A 25,912-nucleotide genomic window follows, 5' to 3' on the forward strand; every position below is an offset into this window, starting at 1 on the left:
GTATTTTAAAACTGAGCGTGGTGATTGCAGGGGAAGGGGGGAGTGGGTGGGGGTGGAAGAGGGGCTAGAGGGGATAAAAGGTGATAGAAAAAATAAAATAAATTTTTAAAGTAAACAAGAATAACAAAGCCACACAAAACTCCAAAAGACGTCACATTCCACTGACCCTTCAATTAACAGATGATGCCCAGTGCAGCACAGAGAGAGATGGGCAGCTTACCACCTCCTGCAATGAGGGCTGTGCATAGTCTTGACCCAGCCAGAAAAGGTAACACAAAAACCAAATCAGAAGGTCAATCTCATTTATGATTATACCAACACATATAAAACTGAATCCAGAATAATACAGTAAAAACCACTATGACTGCTAACCACAATGACCAGGTAGGCTTTATTCTAGTAATATAAGACCAGGGCAGCTGAAATAGAAAAAAGGAGAACTAGATAAATTGTTGGAAAAATGTTAAAAGTATTCATCAAAGTCAAATAAAGATAAGGATAAACATGCTCACTTCAACAACTGAATATTATACCAATGACCTTAGACAATGTAAAAATATATGAAAGATATATAAGATGAAAATGTTGAGAAAAGAACACCAAAATTACATTATTTATAAATAATAAGCCTTTATCTGGAAAATACAAGAAAATTAATTGAGAAATAATAATGACTAGTGCAAGTAATTAGGAGGTTGGCATCTAAGATAAGCACATAAAATTTAGTAACATTCCTGCAGACGTACAATAACCAGACTTCAACAGAAATGGGAAGGGAAAGATCCAATTCAAAGGTATAAAATAGCTAGGAATAAATTTGAGGAAGAGAAAAAAGATACAGGACCAAGGCTATATAAATAAATAATTATTACACAATGCTATAAAAAGGAGAAGAAGGACGTGAAAAGGCAGTTTAAGATAAAACATGACACAATATCTGGGGAAATGCAAATTAAACTGCTAAGATGTTTGTTTTTTAACCTTGAAAATTTTTTTAAATAGCAACATTAAATGCTGACAGGAATATGAGGAAACAGGTACTGTCATATAATTAATGGAAATACAAATGATTGCAACCTTTTAAAAATATAATCTGGCAGTATTTATTAAAATGTACAATGAACACATTATACTTAGGACTGTAATTCCATGTTTAGGAATCCATCCTATAAATACACATATTAATGTTCTGAAAGACTTGATAAAAAGATATTCACTGCTTGTTTATAAATAACAAAAAAATACAAATATTCATTAATGAACAATGTTTAAAAGAAATAATTTTAAAATATGGATGAGACTATGCTATGGATTACTATTTAGCAGTATATTAAAAAGTACTAGTAATAAAGTAGGTTGATATGTACTGAGATGTAAATATTATACAAAAGTCTGTAATTCTAAGGAAATAATACAATCCTATTTATGTAAAAAACAAAAAAATTCCAAATCTATAAACACATTTGTGTATGAAATTACTTAAGAACTATAGGTACTTTAAGTCAAAGGCTAATGCCAAATTACTCTCTTTGTTTTGTAATAATTATCTTCATATGCCATGTCATCATACATAGGAGGCCTCTTTAATTATAAAACTTTCTTCACAAATTTTCAAGTCAAATATATTACGTGTTATTTTACAAAAATCAGTTTTAGGTCATGATTTTCTAATTATATAAGTGTTTTGGACAATTTTTACATATAAAGACAGTGTATAACTTTTTATGTCTGACATTCCAGGTCAGATTCAGCATGCTAAAGGAGAATTTAATTATACTTACCAATTTCATTAATCACTGCTCTTATTTTTGAGACAAAAGGGCCAACTTCACTAGAATTCATTTTGACTCTTTCCTTAAGGTCAGCACCTGCAAAGTGTTTTATTTACAAATATAATCTAGTTATAAACAAAATTTTAATGAAATAAATTGAAAACTTTAAATTCATACATAACATTAAAAGTAACTGAATTTATCTGTTAAAGGAACTATATTACCTAAATTTTCTTTCTCAAAGAATCAGGAAGAATAATGTATTTGTTTGTTCATATATCTACCGTGTACTTAATAGTGGTTCTCAAAATCTGTGATCTTAAGTCCCCTTAAAACTCTTAAAGGAAAAGATTTTGTTTAGGTTATATGTACCAATAGTTTATTAGAAACTGAAATTACAAATTTTTAAAATATTTATTTATTTAATAATACAAATAAACCCATTAATGTTAACACAAATAACTACAGATTGATGCCACTTCCTTGGTTCTTACAAAGATGTTGGCAGTTTTACCCACTACTGCTTTTGCCTCATCACTGCAAATGTCAACCCAGTGAAGGGCACAGTATGCCTTTCTACAGAGAAAAATCTCTTCCTGGAAGCCTGTCTTGGTGACTACGATCACGTCTGAGAATCACTGGCTTTCACGTATGAACCAACTGACAATATCATAATTATGAGCTTATCACTCTGAAACAGAGAAAAATAAACATAAAAAATTCTTTAAGGAACCACATACTCTGTGGCTCAACATAGACATTCTTTTTAATAAAATTAAACTATTTGAGAAGGGTAGGTCCCCATTTAAATAAATAGGCAAATAGAAAACATAAAATTAGAGCACAGAAGGCATACACTCAGCTACTTAGTCACTTATTAGCTCATTATAAATGAATCATGACTAGACATAATATCAAGCTCCAAGCAGCTGAGGTTGGGACATTCTGAACCCACATACTTCCTATGAGAGTGAGAACTGCAGTTCTCTCTCTCTCCCTCTCTCCCTCTCTCCCTCTCTCTCTCTCTCTCTCTCTCTCTCTCTCTCTCTCTCTCTCACACACACACACACACACACACACACAGTAGAGGCCTGGTGCAATAATTCGTGCATGGGCAGGGTCCCTAGGCCTGGCCGGCAATCAGGGCCGATCGGGGCCTTCCTTCCCCCAGCTATCGCCTGCCGGCCAGGGCCTTCCTTCATTCTGCACCGCACCCTGGTGGTCAGCACACGTCATAGCCAGTGATCAAACTCCTGGTCGGTCGAACTCCCGAGGGGACAATTTGCATATTAGCCTTTTATTATATAGGAGGATATTCACACACCCTAGAAAATCTCTCAAACACACGCCCAAGGAAATGAGAAAATAACATTCAATGCAACATATGTAAAAGAGCAAAAAATTGGAAATAACCTAAATATTGATCAAAAGGATTGTTAATAAGATAGAAAAAAATACATAATGGAATGAAGAATTCTAGTGTAAATGAAGGAATTAGTATAAATATAGGTAGAGCTAAAAATGTTGAAGAATCTATAATTACACTTACTAGTATAATTATATACAGAAAAGATACACAGGATAATGACCATTTTACACAAGGATGCTATTTAGGCATATAAAACATGCATGGACTGATAAATGCCAAATTCAAATGGTGATCTCTGGGGGGATGGGATGAGACTGCAATCTGCACAAAGCGAGGACTTTAATCTCTGTAATATCATACTGCTTAATAAGTTCAGTGGTGGGTACCCAATATGTTAAACGTTTGTGGATACCTGATATATGTCTTCTACTTTTTCCATAAAGAATTAAAATTTAGCATGAAAGAAAAATGTTATTAAAGCCAAAAAATATCTAAGGTAGAATATATTTGTTAAAAGACATAATGGTTCAACTCACTGCCCCTTAACATTGAGAATATGATTTTAAATTGAGAATATACAATGTTGCTCAGTGTATACTGGGCTAATACACATTGGTTAATAAAAGTAGCTAAATGTAGTGCTCTCTGGGAGAGAGGAGTAGATGGAAGAGGAGGCAAGCACTGCAGAGGGGACAGACAGGGAGTCTGGATGAGTCCTGAAGGAACCCCAGGAACTGCACCCTGGAACCCACCAAGTTCCTACCATTAGGTGCCCTCTAGCACAGCACCTAGTGCTGACTCTGTGGCACACCGCCTGCTGGGAGACCTCACTGGTTTGGAGAGGAGGCTCCTGGAGCCATGCCAGGAGCTCAGGGATCTAGGGTATGGTCCTGACGCCTGTGGCCCAAGCATTGCCCACCAATCACAACTCAAAGGTTTGAAGACGACAGCCTCTGGTGACTGTGTGCAGCTTACCCACCCACCAGGTGTGGGACTTCAGGATTTAGGGTTTATCCTATATAATAAAGAGGTGATATGCAAATTGACCATCATGCCCTTGCACAAGATGGCTGCCCCCATGTGGTCACAAGATGGCCGCCACAAGATGGCCGGCAGGGGAGGGCAGTTGTGGGAAATCAGGCCAGCAGGGGAGGGCAGTTAGGGGTGACCAGGCTGGCAGAGGAGGGCAGTTGGGGGTGACCGGGCCTGCAGGGGAGGGCAGTTAGGGGTGACCAGGCCTGCAGGGGAGGGCAGTTAGGGGTGATCAAGCCTGCAGAGGAGGGCAGTTGGGGGCAACCAGGCCTGCAGGGGAGGGCAGTTGAGAGCGACCGGGCTAGCAGGGGAGGGCAATTAGGGGTGACTGGGCCAGCAGGAGAGGGCAGTTAGGGGCAACCAGGCCGGCAGGAGAGGGTAGTTGGGGGTGACCAGGCCTGCAGGGGAGGGCAGTTGGGGACAACTGGGCCTGGAGGGGAAGACAGTTGGGGGTGACCGGGCTGGCAGGGGAGAGCAGTTAGGGGCGACTGGGCGAGCAGGGGACGGAAGTTAGGGGCAACTGGGCCAGTAGGGGAGGGCAGTTGGAGGCGACCTGGCTGGCAGGGGAGGGCAGTTGGGGGTGATCGGGCTGGTAGGGGAGGGCAGTTGGGGGCGATTGGGCCAGCAGGGGAGGGCAGTTGGGGGCATCAGGCTGGCAGGGGAGCAGTTAGGCGTCGATCAGGCTGGCAGGAGAGTGATTAGGGGGTGATCAGACTGGCAGGCAGAAGCGGTTAGGGGCAATCAGGCAGGCAGGAAGGTGAGCGGTTAGGAGCCAGCAGTCCTGGATTGTGAGAGGGATGTCGGACTGCCACATGGATTGGGCCTAAACCGGCAGTCGGACATCCCCCAAGGGATCCCAGATTGAAGAGGGTGCAAGCTGGGCTGAGGGACAACCACACACACACACACACACACACACACACACACACACACACAGTGCACGAATTTCGTGCACCGGGCCTCTAGTTTTAGAAATAATTACCTTTCTCTATGGAATGTTAAACATTTGTACTGTGACTCTGAGACTACTTTTGAAAAATCTTAATACCCATCCTGCAACAGGCCAGTGAGCCAGGACAGGTGGAACAGGGAAACTGAGGCAGAGAGCTGAACACACTGACAGCGATTTACAGCAGACACACCAGGTCCCCTCCCCACAGGTAACATCTAGGCTTCAGCTGTATTTCAGCTCCAGGCCCAGAAAAGCAGCAAAACCAGGGGGGCGGCACCAGGACCAGCTGCGATGACTGACAATCCCCGGCCCCGGCACTGACCAATCAGGGGAGACCACGGCCCTGGAGGAGCCCACCTGGAAAGCTGATGCATATTCTGCTGGAACCCTCCCAAGACCGCCCCTAAGGTTCCCCTGTGAGACAAAGGACCCAGATTGTCTCCTCTAGGAGCAGCCCCCCAAACCCCCTTCTCCCTCCCCTTCCCCCACAGGCATGCGCCTCCTAAACCCTAAAGGACCCCACGAGGCTTGCCACCATTGGCAGCTCATCCCAGGCTCACCCCTGAACCCTTCCCAAGGCCCCTTTTCTCTGCCTTCCCAGGGACCTAAGGCAGCCCAGCCTGGCTCTCCTGTTGCTGCTTCTATGCTAAGCCCTTTCTTGTTTCACTGTCCCAGCTGTACTAACTGTCCCTCACAGCCACCTGGACTCCTGTGGTGAAGTCTTTCCCACACACCACCGGCCAGCCCTAAGCAGACCCGCCTGGGCCAAGTCACCTTTCCAGTAACAATCCTTCAGAAATGAAGATGAAATAAGACATTTTACACACACACACACACACACACACACACACACACACACACGTCATCAGCAGGCCCACACTAAAACACTAGAGGGTATTCTTCAAGCAGAAGATTTTAACAGTAGAGTTTAAAATCTTATTTTATACTGCTTACTAGAGACATACATTAAAATATAAGGGCTCAGAATGGCTAAAATAAAATGGTAAAAAACATGAAAACACTAACCAAAAGGAAACTTATAAAGTCATCTTAATATCTGACAAAAGGGACCTAAGGCAAGAAGCATCACTAAAGCTAGAGGGTCCTTTTACAATAATAAATACAATGATCCACTAAAAAAGTCATTAGAATTCTAAACTGGAATGCATAAAATAAGACAGCACCAAAATATATAAAGCAAAATCTGACAGAAACAGAAAGAAAAACTGACACTTCTACAACCACAGTGGACTTTAACAGACCTCTCACACACAGTAACTGACAAAGCAAGGAGGCAAATTTCCTGATCAGATACCCCTTCGAGAAATAGGAAACAGGAGAAAATCCATCCCAACGTTGAAGAAAAGAAACACAGAAACAAAATTTTAAAATAGAAAACAAATTTTAAAATAGAAAACAAGAGAGAAAAATCAAATAAGTTAATTCTCTAAAAACGAAAACCTTTTAGCATGGATCGTCATGTAAAATCAGAGAAGGTACAAATCCTAAAACCGAGAATGAACAGGAGGGATAATACTAAGGACTTTGCAAACATCAAAACAATAAGCAAATATTAACAAACTTGGCCCCATAAATTTGAAAAGTTACATGAAATGGACAAATTCCCAGAAAAACACAACTTATTAAAAGTGACAAAGAACAGAAAATCTAAAAACACAAATACATATAAAAGAAATTGAGTATGTAATTAAAAACTTCCCCACAAAGAAATTGCATGCCTATATGGCTCCAACAATAAATTTTGTGTGCCACCGAATTTTAGTAATAGTTTATGTGTGCCGTGACAAGAAAAAGGTTGAAAATCGCTGCTCTAAGGGATTAACATTCAAATTCATAAATATAACAGCCTAAGATACTGAAGCAACTTTGGATAACTTTATTAGTCAGAAGCGCCTATACTTCTAATCACATCATGACATCTGTATCCATTTGAACAATACACATAACATTCAATCAAGCATGTTGACAATTTTAGTGAGAAATTCTGTCAGAACACAATTTACTAGAATTCAAAAGCAGAAGCAAAACTACCTTTACTTTTTAAAAAAAGCCAACCACACCAGTGTAATTCAATGAAACACTCCAGTTAGAGTTCTATATACAAGAGTCAATTACCAAGAATTGTTTATAATCTATTTTAGTAATTACAAAGGAAAAAATTCTCAGTCTCAGTAACTTCTCATAAAATTTCACTTTAAAAAGTTTATGGTAAAAACAACCCACATGTTTTCTACTTACATTTAGAACACTAAAAGAACAAAAATAGATGACTAGGGTTACATGTTTACAACCAATACAGTAACCTCACTAAAAGGACTTTTTCATAATTTCATTATAGAAACATATTAAAAATGTTACTACAAAATCATTTTGAAATAGCAGATTTCAGATTTTCTTTGAGCGTGCGTGTGTGTGTGTGTGTGTGTGTGTGTGTGTAAAAAACAAGATAGCCCTAGCTGATTTGGCTCAGTGGACAGAGTGTCGGCCTGTGGACTGAAGGGTCCCAGGTTCAATTCTGGTCAAGGGCACATGCCCAGGTTGGGGGCTCGATCCCCAGTAGGGGCATGCAGGAGGCAGTCAATCCATGATTCTTTCTCATCATTGATGTTTCTATCTCTCTCTCTTTCTAACTTCCTCTCTGAAATCAATAAAATAAAATAAAAATAAACAAGATAAAAATTTTAGTGAATATGTAAATAAATTTCCAGAACATGACACACTCAAGCCAACCTCATGTGAACTATGTAGCCAGTGCTTCACACTGAGCTTTGGTTATCAAAATGACACGTCTCAGTATCTACAGGAAGTGCAGGCAGCCCTGCCCCTGTGGGTTGGGTGTCCTCCAGGCACCACAGGGTTGCGGCTTGATTCCAGGTCAGGGCACAGGCCCTGGTTGCAGGCTTGATGCCCAGAAGGGGGCGTACAGGAGGCAACCCCCTTCTCACATGGATGTTTCTCTCTCCCTCTCCCTTCCTTTCTCTCTAAAAATCAATAAAAAAATCTTGAAAGAAAAAAAAAGTACAGGCAAAAAAAAGTATACAAGAATGATTTCCAACCTGGAGTCATGCTTAGGTATGGCATGGCATCTGAAAACACACACTTACAGGAAACAGTGTCCACAGTCATGATTACTATGATGTACTTTTTTTTCTGTATCTAGATATCACTGTAGTTTATAACAGAAAATTCATTTAAATATTCTACTATAACCAGATGGTATTTTGACATTATGTATTTTCTCAATCAACATAGGACCATTAGGATGCTTAAGTGCATGAGATTTTAGAGCCTAAAAAGAAAACACATTCCAAAACGGTAAATTACCAGAACAGTAAAGAAAGCCCTGCCCTACAAGTCAGGGGGAGGAGCTCCAGCTAAACCACCCTTCATCGGGTCCTTGACCTACAGGGACTCGTTAAAGAGATAGCATGTGCCTTACCCAATGAGATTGTTTTATTCTAAAAATGTTTTCCTCTCAAATGTTTGTAACAAATAATTCAGAAGCCCAGTTAATGTCACAATTTCAGTTACCTAAACCAAAAGGTTATACTAACACACTTGGCGACTTTTTTCAAATTATTGACTGTGTATGTACATTCACTTACTATAATTTTATGTAACAGCTGTTACTGCGGACAGAGAAAGGAGCTCTCTCTCCAGCCAGAGCCTCACTTGCAGACAGGTCCAGCGCAGGAGGCCCCGGGGCTGACACCTCACGCACCGCTCTGACAACATGCATCCTCCACACTTCACATTACCACAGCCAACAGTTCCTCAGCATCCACACTTGTATATTCATGTGTATGTGTATGCATCGGTTTAGTGAAATACTACAAGAATAAAGAATATGATAAAAAGTGTTATTTTTATTAGAGGAACAATGGAGTAGAGGGAGTGGGATGACAGCGGATTTCTCTCTTTATATACTTTTTCATACATTCTATACAAATTTCACACATTTTGACCTACTTTACTTTTTAAACTAATATTTGATTTTAAAAATGTAAGTGAAATATGGTTATTGATTCTAAATAATAGATTTAAATGGGAAGTCAGAAATCACTCTGTCCAACCTCCAATGCATATAGGGATCAGTTTAATAGGGCTTAATTATGTTTTTCTAATATCTTAGAAAAATGGTACAGAAACAATGCACCAAAGTCAGGAACCAGAGACACTACCAGTGAATAGGAGGGTGGTCTGAGACAATTCAGAGACACTGCAAACACACCCAACAAACAGCTCCTGAAAAACACCCGTGATCAGGGCAGTTTAAAGGTAGACTGACTTTAGCAAATACATGCTGAGTCCCTATTATGTGCTGTGTCCAGAGAACATGAAAGATGATTTTTCAAAGAAGAAAAAGAGAAGTTCCCATCCTCAAGAAATCTGAGGCAAGAACAGCTTCATAAGCGTTAAGTTTTCAGAAATGAACAAGATGTCACAGGAATACAGATGTACATAGAAGAGAAACTCGATGGGGGCTGAAAGGGAAGGGGGGAAAATGAGTAACTTTAGGGAGGTAGGAGACCTAAGAGAATAATCAATAAATGAATTTACTGTTTTAGAGGATTTTGGTTTTGAATATCACTATTTCAGAATAGAAATTAAAACTCTGTAAAAGACTGTATTCTTCAACAATAACTAATAAATGAGGCCTAATTAAAATTAATATTTTCATATAGACTATAAGTTTAAATTTATCTGGACTTATACTTAATCTGTACACATTAATAAAGACAGACCTACTAAACTGTTTCAAATACATGTAAGCAAAGAAAATCTTTCAGAGAAATTTGAAAGAATGTTTCTATTATACACATTGAGTTAATAAATGATGTGCCCCAATTTTCCTAGAACTCAAACACTGATTTTTTTTTTTTATAAAATACAGTAACAGTTCTTATGAGGTAAAATATAGATATCTTAATCATGAAAAAGTTTAAAAGCATATACAGCAAAGAAAGTGTATCTGATTAGTACTTGAAATAATCTGGTAAAAGGATGTGGTATATTACTTAATATGTCCCCAAAAAGGCAACCTATAAAAGACATCTGTAAAATGTATTAAAGCATTAAAGCCTATTTCAAAGAATATACGTAATATAGCAATGCAAAACACGTGGGCAGCAAGTAAATAGGTAAGATTAAGAGAATTCTACCAATAACGACAGTGTTTTAATCACAAAACCTATTACTAACCAAAAGACAGTGTGACAGGACAGTAAGAAGCTAGGAAGTGAAATGGGGAAAGTGGAATGGGGAAACTGAGACGAGACAATTAAACAAGGCCAAACAGTTGGGGCGGCTTGCAGCCAGCCTGTGAATCCCAAGACTTATCCTCCCCCACCAAGGACACTTGAGAGCAAATGGTTCATACCCTCCTCCCTAACCAGAGAATACATAGCGTAAGCCACCCTGGCCTGGGAAAAGAGAACAAACAGCCAATTAATGCCATTCGTACCAACCTAAACCCAAGGACAGGTGAAGTCTGGGGGACAAATAACAAAAACCCCAGAAGCATCTGGATGGTATCACTTGAGAGAGCAATGTTAGGCAGGATAAACAGCTGCTAGGGCAGGAAGAGGGAAGGGGGGAAGGGCAGTTTATCTCACCCACTGAACAAAGTCAGCAGTCTTGGGACCTGACGAGATAAAATTGCCAGATGGTCTAATAAATTCTGCGAAAAGTCACATCAACGTAAAAGGGGGACCTTAAAATCTAGTCTATCTGACAGGAGAACCTTGAAACCTATTGCGGGGGGGGGGGGGGGGGGTATAAAACCCTTGAACCCATACCAGGTGGGGCGCTCAGACTAGCTCAGTTGCCCGCTTGTGCTTTAATCCAAGTGTATTCTTAATAAATTTGCTTGCTTTGCTTCCTTACATCCACTTGCTTTGCTTCAACACTGCTTTCTGTCACTTGTCCGAATTCTCTCCACAAGCCGAGGAGGGGAGAACCTCCGCTGACCTGGGCAGCTCCTGGGTATCACAGTAATGTTACTGTGGTCATTAACACTATTTCTGAAGTGTTGTTCTACCTTCACAGTATCACCGTCACTCCTCGTGGCTTCACATAACAGGGCCTTCTTTAAAGGCCCCCAAACTGACCAAAGTCCTCCCAATAAGGCCCTCAGCAGCCCTCACAGGACCTGAGAACAGTCACCTCACAGCCATCTGTCACGGCATTTGACTAGTCCTAAAGTCACAGATACAAGAATGCTATTGTCTTGGTATACCTTTTCCATATTCTTTAAGGAATAAAATAGAAATACATGTAAAGCCCTTATAAAAACTATGAAGAGCCATCAGTTACTTACTACTGACTATCTGTAGTTACACTGTGGCAATGAAGCCTCGAACAACCTACGAGGCAGATGGAGTTACTTGTGTTTGACAGACGTAAAAGCAGACATCTGCACTGCAAAACCTCCCCACCCAGCAGCTGAGGAGTATACCTTTACTGTCTTTGATTACCAAAAGAGTTAAAACTAACCCTTGTAGGTATGCTACATTACATCAAAAGCCAAAATATAACCCATTTTCATGGAATAGTCTTACATACCATAAAATTCTGCAATATTTTCATGTGGAGGCCGCAGAGTTTGAAGCTCAGAAAACTAAGGACCCTTAAGAATGAAACTGAAGAATATCAGTTTCACAACTAAGACACCTCTAAAAAGGTTCTACCTAGCAATATTTTCCCATCTTCTCATCATCATTCTGGGTATACACTAAATGTTCAATACTTGATTAATGAATAAAATAGCGTATGTTGTCATTCTCTCAAAAGTTTGGTTACCTCAAAGGGATTATCCCATTTATATTTTTACTGGAGAAAAAAAGACTTAATTCTTCAGTCAAGTTCTCCCTTCATTTACTTCTTAGTAAATTACAATGATACTGCATGTTATCAGCATTTTTTATCTTAATCATCTACACTTTTTACTAGTTGAAACAGATTCACTCAATCTCATGGCTTAGAAATACTTAGAAATATGGAAAATACAAGAAAACATAATATTTTGGTAAGCAGTATAAATAGGAAAACAACATTTACCTTTCACTGCTGTAGATACAAATTTGAAAATACATTCTGTGAACATAGGGAGGCAAACACCAACCTTCAGAGCAAATGTCTACAGGATGCGTAACATACTGTACTGGCGCAGCTATTGCTCGTCAAGTAGAGTATTTCCTGAGCCACTAATAAATAGAGCACACTGTTGTGGGTAGGAAATACAATTTTTCCTTCCCAGCTGATCTTTCAGAAATATTATTCATGTACTACAAACAAATAATGACTCAAATTATTTTTTCAACATCCAAAACAATCTACATGTTACAAAAGTGTCTAATACTGACAAAGCATCTTTTTTCTTGTAAACCAGTAAAAAAAGACAAAGAGGAATTGTGGGTAATGGAATTCAAACCACAGAACACATTATAATAGGCTATTAGTGAGGGGAAATTAGACTGCAATTTAATTCATAATAAAATGTATTTACTTACCAGCACAGAATATCCCTGGGACTTCACTCCTCACTATTACAGTCCGTACTTTCTTATCAGATTTTAAAGCATCCACAGCTTTTGAGAGCTAAATAGAAACAGGGAGGATAAGAAGAAAAAGGGAGAACATTTTTCAGACTGATGTCAACACTATAGCTTAATTTTAGAAGCAAAGAGTTCAATCTTTACACTCACCATTTTAACGAGATTCTTACTGAATGAATTTTTGGCATGAGCTCTGTTTATTCCAAGCACCACAATTCCTAGTTATGAGAAAAGCACAAGCACTGCGTTAGTGAGTGTTCGGGTACAGACTCCCACACACACAGCTAGTTCACTGGAGACGAGAAATATACCACCTCCTCCACGTGCCCTCCAAGAGCTCAGTTTTGTGTTTACCTTCTGTTCCCAGCATATATTTTAAAGAATGTGGTACTGTAACATATTTATAAAACCAATCTTCTGCTTAATATTCAGTTTTACTTCCCACTGATAGAGAAGAGCTTTAGAACATCATGTCCCTACAATTTCTCTCTTTTAAGCACCACCAAGGTAATCAGCATATTTAAGTACACTTTATAACACCAAGTTAGACTAACTAGAAGGAAGGCCACGCTTCCTAGTGAAAATCCTCAATTACAGCGTGCTACTGAAAATGTGGTGGTATCACCTTCACCTCCTACAGAACTAATGGCTAACCAAGCCTTGTCACAGGCAAGGACTGCAGCATCCGCTTTTGTAGCCGTAGACATAACAGGTATTAGTGCCTCAATCACTCTTTTTGTCATACTAACTAGTTTTCATTATCTCCATCCCAAGTTTCTCTCCCTCTGTTGCATATGCTTAAACTGAAGGCACTTCCATTTGGAAATCTAACAAGCAACTCAACCTCAATCTATAGAAACAAAGTTCATTCTATCTCCCACAAAGCCCAGCTCTCCCTCCTAACTTCCCTAATTTTATCAGAGACCATCACCTAAATCCAGGCTCCCATTCCAATTGCTGCAGTCAGATCAATATTTCAAACATAATTCTAAGCATATAATTTAACCCCTGCTTAAATACCTTTACTTTTATCTTATTTCCAAAATGTCTCAGTTCAAAGAACTTAATTTGATATTCAAAGTTGTATATACCTGTACTCAACCTCGCCCCGAGTAAGCACAAATGTTCCTTGTATAACAGAAATGCCTTTCATCTGGCTGGGAGTGGAGGTAGGTGTTAGGTCTGATCAAATAACTAATCAATACCCGCTACCCTGGGAACTGACCTTTAGACCACTTCACAAAAGACATTCCCCTTCACTTGACCACATTCTGCTTGCTAAGACCATTATCCTTCTCCTGTGGACCTTTTCAGGATCTGGAACCGCCCAGAGAATTCTCTGCCCAGAAAATGCCCACTTAAAAGTCCTTTAAAATCTCTCACTCCCTGTCCCTGGGTGCTGACGCTCAGCCCATCTGCTATCCAGATGACCGAATAAATTCATGATCCCTCACCACTTTGGCCTCGTGCCTTCCTCTTCGTCGACCCTAACATTTGGTGCTGAAACCAGGGAGGGTTCCTCAGGAATGGGGAGCCATCGCCCCGGCTTCCTTCACCCCGATAGGCAGCAGCAGCTCGTCCTGGGCTTGCCTCCGAATCCTACTCGGTGACATGATCACCAGCCTCAATTAGGCCTCCCTCCCTTCTAGACCCTCCCGAACCAGCCAAGGAGGACGCTGGATGGGGAACCTCTCCTTCTCCACTGCTGACCCTCACCCACCCCGGCCAGTCTTCTCTGGGTGAGTGACGTCCCACAATTTCCCTCGTCTGGAGTCTGTCCACTCTCTCACTGACTTCTCGAAAGTCTCTCTTCTTGAAAGTCCTAGCGCTGGGCCAGAAGACTCCTCAGCCATTCAGGCTCGGGTTCTTCTGGACTGGGGACGCCCAGTCTGGAGGGTCACCCCTCGTTTCTGTGGTGATTTGTTCAGCAGTGGGGACGCCTGCCCTAAACAGTCCCCTTTGGATCTGTGGTCTGTCACTCACCCTTCCTCTCTCGTGGGCCACGCCCACGCCCTCTGCACACTCACAGGGGAGATCAGGCCCAAGGCCCTCATTTTCTTTTGTAACACTGTTTGGCCACAACATAAACTAGATAATAAGTCTCAATGGCACTTTCCATTTTAACACACTGTGCAATTTAGATAATTGCTGTCACCGCAAGGGAAAATGGTCAGAGATTCCCTACGTCCAGGCCTTTTCACCCTTCCGTCCCAACCCTCTCTCTGTCCTGCTCTACCCATCAGACCCTTCTCCTTCAAGCGAAACATCATACCCTAACACTTCTGATTCTGAATCTACTTTTGACACAGAGATCACCGACTGCTACCCCCTTACATACCCCCTCCCTCACCTGCAGTAGATTCCCAAAACCCAGACCCTCCTAACCAGCAGCCACCTTCTCCCCGACCCCTGAGAGCCCAAATCCTGAGAACTCGCGCTCCAATACAGACTTTCCCACCTAACACTCGCTCTCGGGCCACCCAAAGACCGCCTTCCTCAACAGCCACTCCTATTCCTGTGCCCCATCTATCCCTGAGGGAGGTGGTAGGAACTGAGGGGATTGTCCGGGTACACATCCCATTCTCTATGTCCGGCCTCGCACAGATTGAGAGGCGTCTCGGGTCTTTTTCTACTGACCCCACCACCTTTACCAAGGAATCTGAGTGCCTGACCCAGTCCTATGGCCTGGCCTGGCACGACATCCATGTCCTCCTGTCCTCCTCTCTCACCCAGAGGAGAAGGAGCAGGTTGGGCTAGCAGCTCAGGACCATGCTGTGCCCTCCACAGACAGGACTCGGTGGCCAACCCAGTTGGCGCTGATGTGCTCCCCCAACTGACCCGAGATGGGGCCATCAGGTTACTTCTCCAGGGCACCAGCTCCGAAGCCATAAATCACCTGTCTCATTGCCAGACTCAAAAGGCTGTCCATAAGGCGGTCAGCTATGACACAATAAAATCACTCAGGGCCCTGACGGAAACCCAGCTCTCCTCCCCCCCCCTCACGGAGGCCTTATGGAAATTGACCACCTTAGACCCACCTCCCCAGAGGGAACCCTTCTTCTGAACACCCACTTTATAGCCCAATCAGCCCCCGACATATGCCGCAAGCTTCAAAAAATAGACACAGGTCCACAGACACCTCAAAAAGACCTCGTTAACCTGGCCTCTAAGGTCTTTAATAATAGAGACCAGGAGACCCAAATCCAACAACAAGGCGAGATCAGGCCAAGGCTGAGGCCCAGGCCTTTCAGCTCCTGGCCACCGCTCTCACAAACCCCAAACGAAGTGCCGGTCCTCCAACAAGGGTAAGTCAGGGGCTCAGCCTCCTCCGGGCCCTGCTTCTAATGCAACAAGGAGGGACACTGGGCCCAGTCCTGCCCAAACCCGAGACCCCCGCCTGGGCCCTGCCCAAGGTGCGGAAGGGAAGGCCACTGGAAATCAGACTGTAGTCTGGCCCCTCCAGGTAGGACCTCAGCCAGTCCAGCAAGGCCACCCTCTGGATCCGGTTTGGAACTCCCACACCTCCTGGGACTGGGCACCAAAGACTAAAGCTGCCCAGGCCCTGACAGGGCCCCACAGACTTATATCACCAGGGCAGAGCCTCAGGTAACGATGTGGTGGCAGGTAAGCCCATCTCCTTTTTAACTGACACTGGGGCCACTTGTTCTGCCTTCCCCGAATTCAAGGGGACCCTTGTCCCCTCCTCAGTCTCTGTTTTGGGGGTTGACAGACTAGTCTCACAGCCATTAGCCACCTCACCTCTACACTGCCTCGTACTAGACACCCCCTATATCCACCCTTTTCTCGTTCTACCTCAGTGCCCAACCAGGGCTGCAGTGCATCCCCTCATAAAGCCAGCTGTCCCGAACCACAGTGACCTACCTCGGTGTCACTCTCACCCCACAAGGCCGAGCCATTCCTTGGACTGTAAATGCATTGTTTCCTCCATGGCTGTCCCCTCCTCAAGACAAGAAATACTCTCCTTTCTCAGGCTCGCTGGGTACTTTGGCCTCTGGTTCCCAACTTTAGTCTCCTCGCAAAGCCCCTCTATCAGTGAAGGGACCCCTCACTGAGGCTTTAGATCCCAAGGCCACATTCGCACCCCCTTTAATGCTCTGAAAACTGCTCTCACTTCAGCACCTTCTCACCCCCCTTCTCAAAGAACAACTTCCTTTACTACAAAACTTCAAATGCTTACTTTCAGTCCTGCTACTTTCAGAAGCTGAACTCATTATCACCCAAACCTTAGCATGTTATCCCTACGGAAAAATGGGGCAGTTTTAAATCCAGCGGCTGGAGGTCTGGGAACTGCAGTCCTAGAACAGGCTGCTGGGCCTGCTCCCTCCTCCCCCGCCTTTTCTCCAGCCCCATGTGTCTATACATAATTTTCCAGTCTTTGGTCACTCAAAGGCTTTGGAGCATTGCTGGGTTAAATGATAAACATCTAAATATTTTTAAATAACATAAAATACTGAAACACTGTTAGACAAGTTTTAAATTCACCTGCTCTTCACTTTTACTGGTAGTACAGAATGTCTCTTGTACTTTGTTGAAGGTATATTTTCTGGAATATATAAGTGTTTACAATCCTATATAATAAAGAGCTAATATGCAAATGGTCATCATGCCGTCACACCGTCACACCGTAGAGGTTCAGACACTCAACACTGGGGAGAGAGAAATGGGGACCAGCCAGGCACAAATGAGCTTGTGAGAGAGGAATGGGGACCAGCCAGGCTGTGGCCTGGGAGAGGGACAAACCACCTGCCCCACGGTCCCAAGTGCCAGCAGCTGGGGCTATGGCCCGAGAGAGGGAAAAGCCACCTGCCCCATGGTCCTGGGCGCCCACGGCTGTGCATGTGGCCCAGGAGAAGGACAAGCCGCCCACCCCGTGGTCCCAGGCACCTGCGGCTATGGCCCAGGCGAAGCCGTCTACCCATGGTCCCCTGTGGCTGCGGCCGGCCTGAGCAAAGCCGGCCTCAGTCCTGGGTGCCTGCGGCTGGCCAGAGGGAGGGAATCCTGGGTCCTTGTTGTAGGGCGAGGCAGAGGTGGTTAGGGGCAATCAGGACAGCAGGGGAGCAGTTAGGGGCAATCAGACCGGTAGGGGGGCAGTTAGGGGCTATCAGGCAGGCAGGCAGAGGTGGTTAGGGGCGATCAGGCAGGCAGGCAGAGGGGTTAGGAGTGATCAGGCAGGCAGGCAGGTGAGCAGTTAGGAGCCAGTGGTCCCAGATTGGGAGAGGCAGTCTGACATCCCCTGAGGGGGTCCCCGATTGGAGAGGGTGCAGGCCAGGCTGAGGGACCCCCGGCCCCATACACGAATTTCATGCTGGTTGTTTACTTTTTTGCTAAAGCTGGTTATTTGTGAATGGGTAGAAAGATTTGTGAAAGTTGTAGAAAAGTCTGTCCAGAGACTCAGGATCTGAACACCCCTGACGTCCGATGGGACCCCTTCTCTCCTAAGCTAAAGCAGCCCGCCCAGGCTCTCTCCTATTTCTTACGTCTTTAGATTGGAGCCTAGACTTTCTTCATTTCCACTGCTCATTCACAGAGCTTGACACTATCATTGCAAGCCTCACAGGTCTTCCTGCTTGGTATTTACACAATCCTCTCCCCTTTTCCAGCCTTCTTAAAGTCGTACACTGCGAAAGACACCGAGTCAGGAATGATCTCATAACACAGCGAGGTAACAAAGCACACCAGGAGGCCAAGGCGGCAGCTCAGAGGAAGCCCTGTCTCCCCAACGCTTAGCTATACCCCATGTAACACCCTAATACACTCCAGAGGAACTTAGTCCCTATTAGCTCTTGGGGCCACTCAGGAAGATCCATGGTTAAAATTTCAGGGAAAGTATATCCTTCCCCAGGGACAGGCCCACGATATCTTCGGGCTATTCACAATTCCCTACAGATAGGGTACAGACCGCTTCTACAACTCCTAAACCCTCGAATCGCATGTCCTAGCCTAGCCCCCCTACTGCAAGATATCCCCAAACCTGTTCCACTTGGTACTCAGTATCTCCCCAAGGACAGGTAGACCTCCTTCTTTCCCCACTCATCAGCAAGGGGCCAAGTCCCTGGACAAGACTGGCAGATTGCCTTCACTCACTTGTCCCCTATTAAAAGGACCAAGTATCTCTTAACCCTCGCAGACACCTTCTCGCAGGTTAAGAGAAGCATTCCCCACTGCGTCTGAAAGTCCTCCGAGGTCACACAGCTCCCATTCAGCACATCATCCCCAGATCCGGCCTCCCCATCTCACTGCAATCAGATAATGGACCTGCTTTCACATCTCAAATGACTCGACAGGTCTCCTCCACTCTGAGCATCCAGTGGAACTCACATCCCCCTTCCGGCCCAATCTTCAGGCAAGGAGGAAAAGGCAAAGTCCTTAATTCAGTCTCACCTAACTAAATTAACGCACAACACTAAAGAACCTGAAACTACTCTCCTACCGCTAGCCCTTATGCGCATCAAGGCAACCCCCGTGCACCCTCCTTTCTTAGTCTCTTTGAACTCAGGTATGGAAGACCCCTCTTACTAGGAAACTTCCCTTCCACAGGGACCCCTCTAGGAGGCTATGTCCCCATTTTATTTTATTTTTTAAAAATATATTTGTATTGATTTCAGAGAGTAAGGAAGAGCGAAAGAGAGATAGAAACATCAATGATGAGAGAGAATCACTGACTGGCTGCCTCCTGCACACCCCCAACTGGGGATCACAACCTGGGCATGTGCCCTTGACCGGAATCAAACCCGGGACCCTTCAGTCCGCAAGGGGAAGCTCTATCCACTGAGCCAAACCAGCTGGGGCACTGTGTCCCCATTTTAAATCTTGTCCAACAATTACTGAGAGAACATGCTGATGAGGGCCTCCCGTGACCTTTTACAGGAGCCATCCCCCTACTCCTCTACAGCCAGGGGACTGGGTCCTCCTAAAGGAATCCATTTGTCAAATAATTCACAGCCCCGATGGCAAGGCCCTGATCAGGTACTCCTAACCACCCCGCTGCAGCTCAACTATCGGGGCACACCCCGTGGTTCCACCTTTCCAGATTAAAACCCGTCCCTGGAACACCACCATCCCATGGGATGAGATTTCCTTCTTTCTACATCCCAAACATACTCTTTCCCCCACTTGGGGTAATCCCAACCCTGGAAGTGTGAATTAGTTCTCCTTCGCATCCTATCTCATCCTCTCCTACACCCATAAGGAACTTTCTCACCTTCACTCATCTCAAATGAACACTTAACTTTACCCATTCCCTCCTAAACCAGACCAATCCAACCTAGCCAGGAACTGCTGGCTCTGCCTTCCCCTCTTCTCTTCAGCGTATGCCACCATCCTACCCCAATCAAGAGACGGAATCAGGCAAAAATCACCTAGCTTATAAAAAGGAAAAGGGAACTATATTTCTTGAAAAGGCAGACACTCTTCTACGTAATTATCCTACAGCCCAGGGCAAATCAAGCCTCCCTTCATTTCCATTCTTATAGGTAGTCTCTTGCTAAGGCAGCTCCTTCCTCCATCACGTCACAGGTCCTATCACTCTACACACAACACTAATGGCCCAAGCCCCTTTGTGCTTTACAAGGTCACAGGGCAATATAGCAATAGGCCATCTTCCATCATCAGCCTGCAATACCACAGTTAACCATGAACTACTGACCGGCCAGCGGTCCCAACAGGTTAACTACCAGGTCTCCCAGAAGCCAATGGTTATTTCCTACAGCCGATCTGTTTTCCTTCTTATCCAACCACCCAGGCCCAAGGTTTCAACTGCTCTTTTCCTTCCCTTTCACTTTTCCTTTGGATAACAGCCCATCCTAGCGTTCCCGCCCACTTTCACTGCAATAGAATCTCAACCACTCATCTGTCACCTCTTAGTGGAGGGCCATGGTGACTACCCTCTTGGTTTGGAGCATAGAACTGGGGAAAGGAACCTCATATCCTTTAGTCCACCTCTTCTCCCTACCTTTCAGCCTGTCTTCATGATCAGGGATTTTTCTTCTTCTGTGGGGAAAACACATACATCTGCCTCCCGACCAACTGGGCAGGAACCTGTACTCTCCTCTCTCACCCAATGTAGATGCAGCCCCCAATAATCAGTCTACCTGTCCCCGTAACCCATCATACCCGACACAAAAGGGCAGTCCAGATCATCCCTCTCCTCATAATCCTCGGCATCACAGCAGGTGTCAGGACTGGCATGGGGGCCTAACCGCTGCTCTATCATATTTTGAAATCCTGTCTCAGGACCTACAAGAAAGCCTAGATGACATTGCCAAAAATTTAGTTCAAATTCAGGATCAGACAGATTCACTAGTAGCTATTACCCTCCAAAATCTGGAGAGAACTGGACCTCTTAACTGTGGAGAAAGGGTAGGTCTATACCTCTTTCTGGAGGAAGAATGTTGTTTTTATGTCAATCAGTCTGGCCTGGTCAGGAATGCCACCCAAAAATTAACAGAAGGACTACTGGCTAAAGAATATAAACTGGTATTTCCGGCTACTTCCCTTCATAGGACCATTAACACTACTATTCCTCATCCTCGTTTTTGGCTCAGGTATTCTGTGCCATTTTTCATCTTTCCTTCAGGACCACTCTCGCGCCTTCACTAACCAGTCTCTCTGCTGCAACCCCTTGCTCCAACCAGGCGGAATCTATACAACATTCCAGCCGACTACAATCAAAGTCCATCCCTTATGATCTCGATGTCCCTTCTCAGCAGGAAGTAACTACAGAAGATATGACCTTCGTCCCTATTCCATAAAACAAAAAGGCTGGAATGTTAGGTCTGATCAGATAATTGAATCAATACTCCCTCCCCTGGGAACTGATCTTTAGACCACTTCACAATGGACATTCCACTTGCTAAGTCCATTATCCTTCCTGTGGACCTTCTCAGGACCTAGACCCACCCAGAGAATTCTCTGCCCAGAAAAAGCCCAGCTAAGAGTCCTTTAAAATCTCTGACTCCGGGTCTCTGGCTGCTGACACCATTTTGGGCTCAGCCCATCTGGTATCCAGATGACCTCATAAATTCATAAACCCTCACCACTTCGGCCACGTGTGTTCCCCTTTGGTGACCCTAACAATGGGTATGATCCTTATTTGTAAACTGGATTAAACTGAAGACAACCAAATGTACACATGCCTTCTCTATGAAAAAAAAACAAAAACGTGCAAAGTACAAAGATGAACGTTAGCTCACAGAATAAATTTGCAAGCATTCCAAATGACCTCAGTATAGAGAAAATCATGGAGGAGAAGTGGTATCTAGGCACTAAACAGTTAAGTGATCATGGCTAGGCCCAATATTAATGACAACAGCTACACTAATTGAGCACTTTAGTATGTGCTGGACACTATTCCCAGTGCTTTCTGTTTATTATATCATGTAATCCCCACAACAACCCAAGTGGTAGGTACAAATTTTATCCTTACTGAAGAGAGAAAGAAACTTGGAGTTGGAGAGGTTAAGTAACTACCTTCAGCTAGTAAGTGGCAATGTAACTCCGCACCTGAACCAAATGAAAGGACTATGCTACGATGGTCAAGCTTCAGTTTCCCCATGAATAATATCATGTGACTAACACTAGATATGTTCAAGATGTGTTCCTTCACTGAAATGTACTGACTACACATTATGGTGCTCAGCCCTCAAGGAATCACAGAGACTAGAAGAAAAGACAAAGCATTAATAACATAATCATAAAAATATACAATTCAAAATGCTTCATATGGTCTAAATGGCACTACAGTAACTGTAACCAGAACTGATATGGTCTAGGTGCAACGAGAAAGCTTATCCAAAGCAATGCTTTTTGAGTTGAGATTAGAAGGATGAGTAGGACTTGGGAAGAGGGGAAGGGTTAGGTTCCAGGCAGGGACAACATGGGAGACAACATAAAATAGTCATGGCCCCATTACAGGCCCTGCCACTCAGGAGAAGAAGAAGAGAGCCAATGAGAGAAGAGGTCACAACAGGCTAGATACTATCCTTACAGTCCTGTGGAAAAAATAAGGAATGATCAGTGAAGGAGGTTTAAGTCCCATAAACACACATATGCAAGCAAGGGGAAATATAGTTTCGATCTTTGGAGATCACACCAAAAGTGAATAGGGCTGGAAGCTTCGAGGCCCAAGCTGCAGCCCAGTCAAGAGATAACAGGTCTGGCTGAGTTTAGGAGAGTTCCAAACTCTGTGGGAAGTATCTACTAGGTGTTTGGCTTCAGCGAGTGGATGAAAGGAGATGACAGAACCATGAAAAACACTAAGTGGCGGGGGATAACGTTCATCAGTTTGGTTTTGAATTAAAGTAAATGTGAAGTGCCTCTGAGACATCCAAGTTGATGCCCACACTAAGGATGTAAGAGCAGGTAATGTCAGTCTCTCTGAGTCCATCTTGTACTCACCAGCATTGTTGCCCTGGCCTTCAGGCTAACAGCTCCTTGCTTTAGACATGCTAATCATCAGAGGAGTTCTGCTTGGGACTTGAGTTTTTACAAAAACAATCTTTCACATTTTCCCTTCCCTTGACATAAAAGAAGCCTGAACTCTGTACTTTCTTAAAATTGATTTGAGGATTAAACCCTCATCTTCTGAATTGGCAACTTCTCGATTAATGAACTTTTCCTTACTCCAAACTCTGACATTTTGAGTTTTGGCCTTTCAGAGCTTCAGGCACACCAACTTTGTACTGTGTGCTTCTGAGCTAAGAATGCACTTTCTGAGATCTGACTGCTGGGGTTGAAATCCCAGTCTGCCACTTACTGGCTATATGACCTTTGGCTAGTTAGTTAGCCTCTCTGGTCCTCAGAGTCTTACACTGTTGAGGACGATGCTAGTAGTTCCAAACTCTGTGGGGCTATTGTGAGGAGCATTTAAATGATCAGATAGTCAAAGGGTGGAACACAAGAAGGTTTACATTTGTGAGTACACAAAACAGTTTATTCTCATATTACTGTTTATTAGTTATTGCATTATTTTCCATAAAAACAACTGTAAGCTTACTTGTGCCCCACCTATACATATAAAGCTTACAACATACCCATTCCATTACTTTTGTCCTTTCTAGCAGGTAGGGACAGTAAGTGTTACCATAATGCATGCTAGACACAATACTGTTGACATTATTTTACTAAAATGTAAAGTACCATCAAAATGCTTTTACCATGGTTAATTATAGCAGTGCTGGCCCCAGGTTTGCGGGCTGATGTTTTGGGTACATCCACATCAAAGAGTTGGAAATTAGCTCTGTAACTTAAAATGAATCATCCAGTGCCAAACAATTGTACCGTCAAATGTATCAATGTGATACTAAGACCCCAAAATGGAATGAAACCTTAGCTTTATTCAGCAGAGCCTACCATTCTTTGTTTTGTAATTGTCCCACTTTATATCACAATTAATAGCTTCTAAGGGAGCTCAATTATTATGCATCCTCCTCATCTAACCTAGCCAAAACCGGTTTCTTCAAACTCAGGAAAAATTATACAATCATATGCTAACCTTAAATCCCTTACTTAGGTTTCCCTGCCTTTTTATTCTTTTAATTTAATAAATCTTTATTGTTCAGATTATTACAATTGTTCCTTTTTTCCCCCATAGCTCCCCTCCACCCGGTTCCCACCCCACCCTCTGCCCTTACTTCCCCCGCACTGTCCTCAACCATAGGTGTACGATTTTTGTCCAGTCTCTTCCCGCACCGCCCCACACCCTTTACCCCTGAGAATTATCAGTCCACTCCCTTTCTATGCCCCTGATTCTATTATATTCACAGTTTATTCTGTTCATCAGATTTATTCACTTGATTTTTAGATTCACTTGATAGACATGTATTTGTTGTTCATAATTTTTATCTTTACTTTTTTCTTCTTCTTCCTCTTCTTAAAGAACATCTTTCAGCATTTCATATAATACTGGTTTGGTGGTGATGAACTCCTTTAGCTTTTTCTTATCTGTGAAAGTCTTTATCTGACCTTCAATTCTGAATGATAGCTTTGCTGGGTAGAGTAATCTTGGTTGTAGGTTCTTGCTATTCATCACTTTGAATATTTCTTGCCACTCCCGTCTGGCCTGCATAGTTTCTGTTGAGAAATCAGCTGACAATTGTATGGGTGCTCCCTTGTAGATAATTAACTGTTTTTCTCTTGCTGCTTTTAATATTCTCTCTTTGTCTTTTGCTCTTGGCATTTTAATTATGATGTGTCTTGGTGTGGTCCTCTTTGGATTCCTTTTGTTTGGGGTTCTGTGCACTTCCTGGACTTACAAGTCTATTTCTTTCACCAGGTGGGGGAAGTTTTCTGTCATTATTTCTTCAAATAGGTTTTTAGTATCTTGCTCTCTCTCTTCTTCTGGCACCCCCATAATTCAGATGTTGGTACACTTTGAGGTTGTCCCAGAGGCTCCTTACACTATCTTCAAATTTTTGGATTCTTTTTGCTTTTTGTTTTTCCAGTTGAGTGTTTTTTGCTTCTTTGTATTTCAAATCTTTGACTTGATTCTTGCGGTCCTCTAGTCTGCTATTAGGTCTCTGTATAATATTTTTTATTTCAGTCAGTGTATGTTTAATTTCTAGTTGGTCCTTTTTCATATCCTCGAGGGTCTCGCTAAATTTATTGGCCTTTTCTAGGAAATTCTTGAAAACCTTATAACTGTGGTTTTGAACTCTATATCCAGTTGTTTGCTTTCCTCCATTTCTTTCATTTGTGACCTGTTTCTTTGTCTCCGCATTTTTGCTGCTTCCCTGAGTTGGTTGAGTAGCTTTGTGTGGTAGGTGTCCTATATGGCCCAGTGGCTCAGCCTCCCCCAGTTACCTGAGGTGGACACTCTTGGTGCACCCCTTTGTGGACTGTGTGCACAGCCTTGTTGTAGTTGAGTCTTGATTGTTGTTGGTATCACTGGGAGGAATTGACCTCCAGGCCAATTGGCTGTGAGGATCAGCTGTGTCTACGCTGGGAGAACTTCTGTGCTGGAGACACCCTTATGGGAGAAGATTTGCAAAAGCCTCTGTGCTCAGCTTGGATGGGGTGGCGTCTCAGGGCAGAGCAGACAGCCTTGGCTTCGCATCAGTCCTGCCCTATGAGACCCCTGGGTCTCAGTGTCCCTCGGTAATCGCTGCAAGCACCTCTGAGAGAAAGCCGCCCTCGAGTTTCGCCCGCTGCCAGACAGTCCAGTTTCTCCCCGAATGAATCTGGTTTCCCAGAA

At 43.4% G+C, this 25,912-nt stretch overlaps 1 protein-coding gene across 2 annotated transcripts in view; it reads right to left on the reverse strand.

Moving 5' to 3' along the window:
- The window catches only part of AUH (AU RNA binding methylglutaconyl-CoA hydratase), a 202,409-nt gene that overhangs the window by 152,802 nt on the left and 23,695 nt on the right, over positions 1 to 25,912 (reverse strand). The window contains exons 2-4 of one of the 2 annotated variants that reach the window (XM_079791345.1): positions 12,853 to 12,920; positions 12,658 to 12,745; positions 1,782 to 1,868 (exon numbers count right to left, since the gene is read on the reverse strand). In XM_079791345.1, the coding sequence (XP_079647471.1) occupies positions 1,782 to 1,868; positions 12,658 to 12,745; positions 12,853 to 12,920 (243 nt within the window). The remainder of the gene's footprint in view (positions 1 to 1,781; positions 1,869 to 12,657; positions 12,746 to 12,852; positions 12,921 to 25,912) is intronic. The other variant, XM_079791346.1, reaches the window with a different exon arrangement.

The sequence above is a fragment of the Cnephaeus nilssonii genome (assembly GCF_951640355.1).
Source record: "Cnephaeus nilssonii genome assembly, chromosome: 14".
NCBI classification, from domain to species: domain Eukaryota; kingdom Metazoa; phylum Chordata; class Mammalia; order Chiroptera; family Vespertilionidae; genus Cnephaeus; species Cnephaeus nilssonii.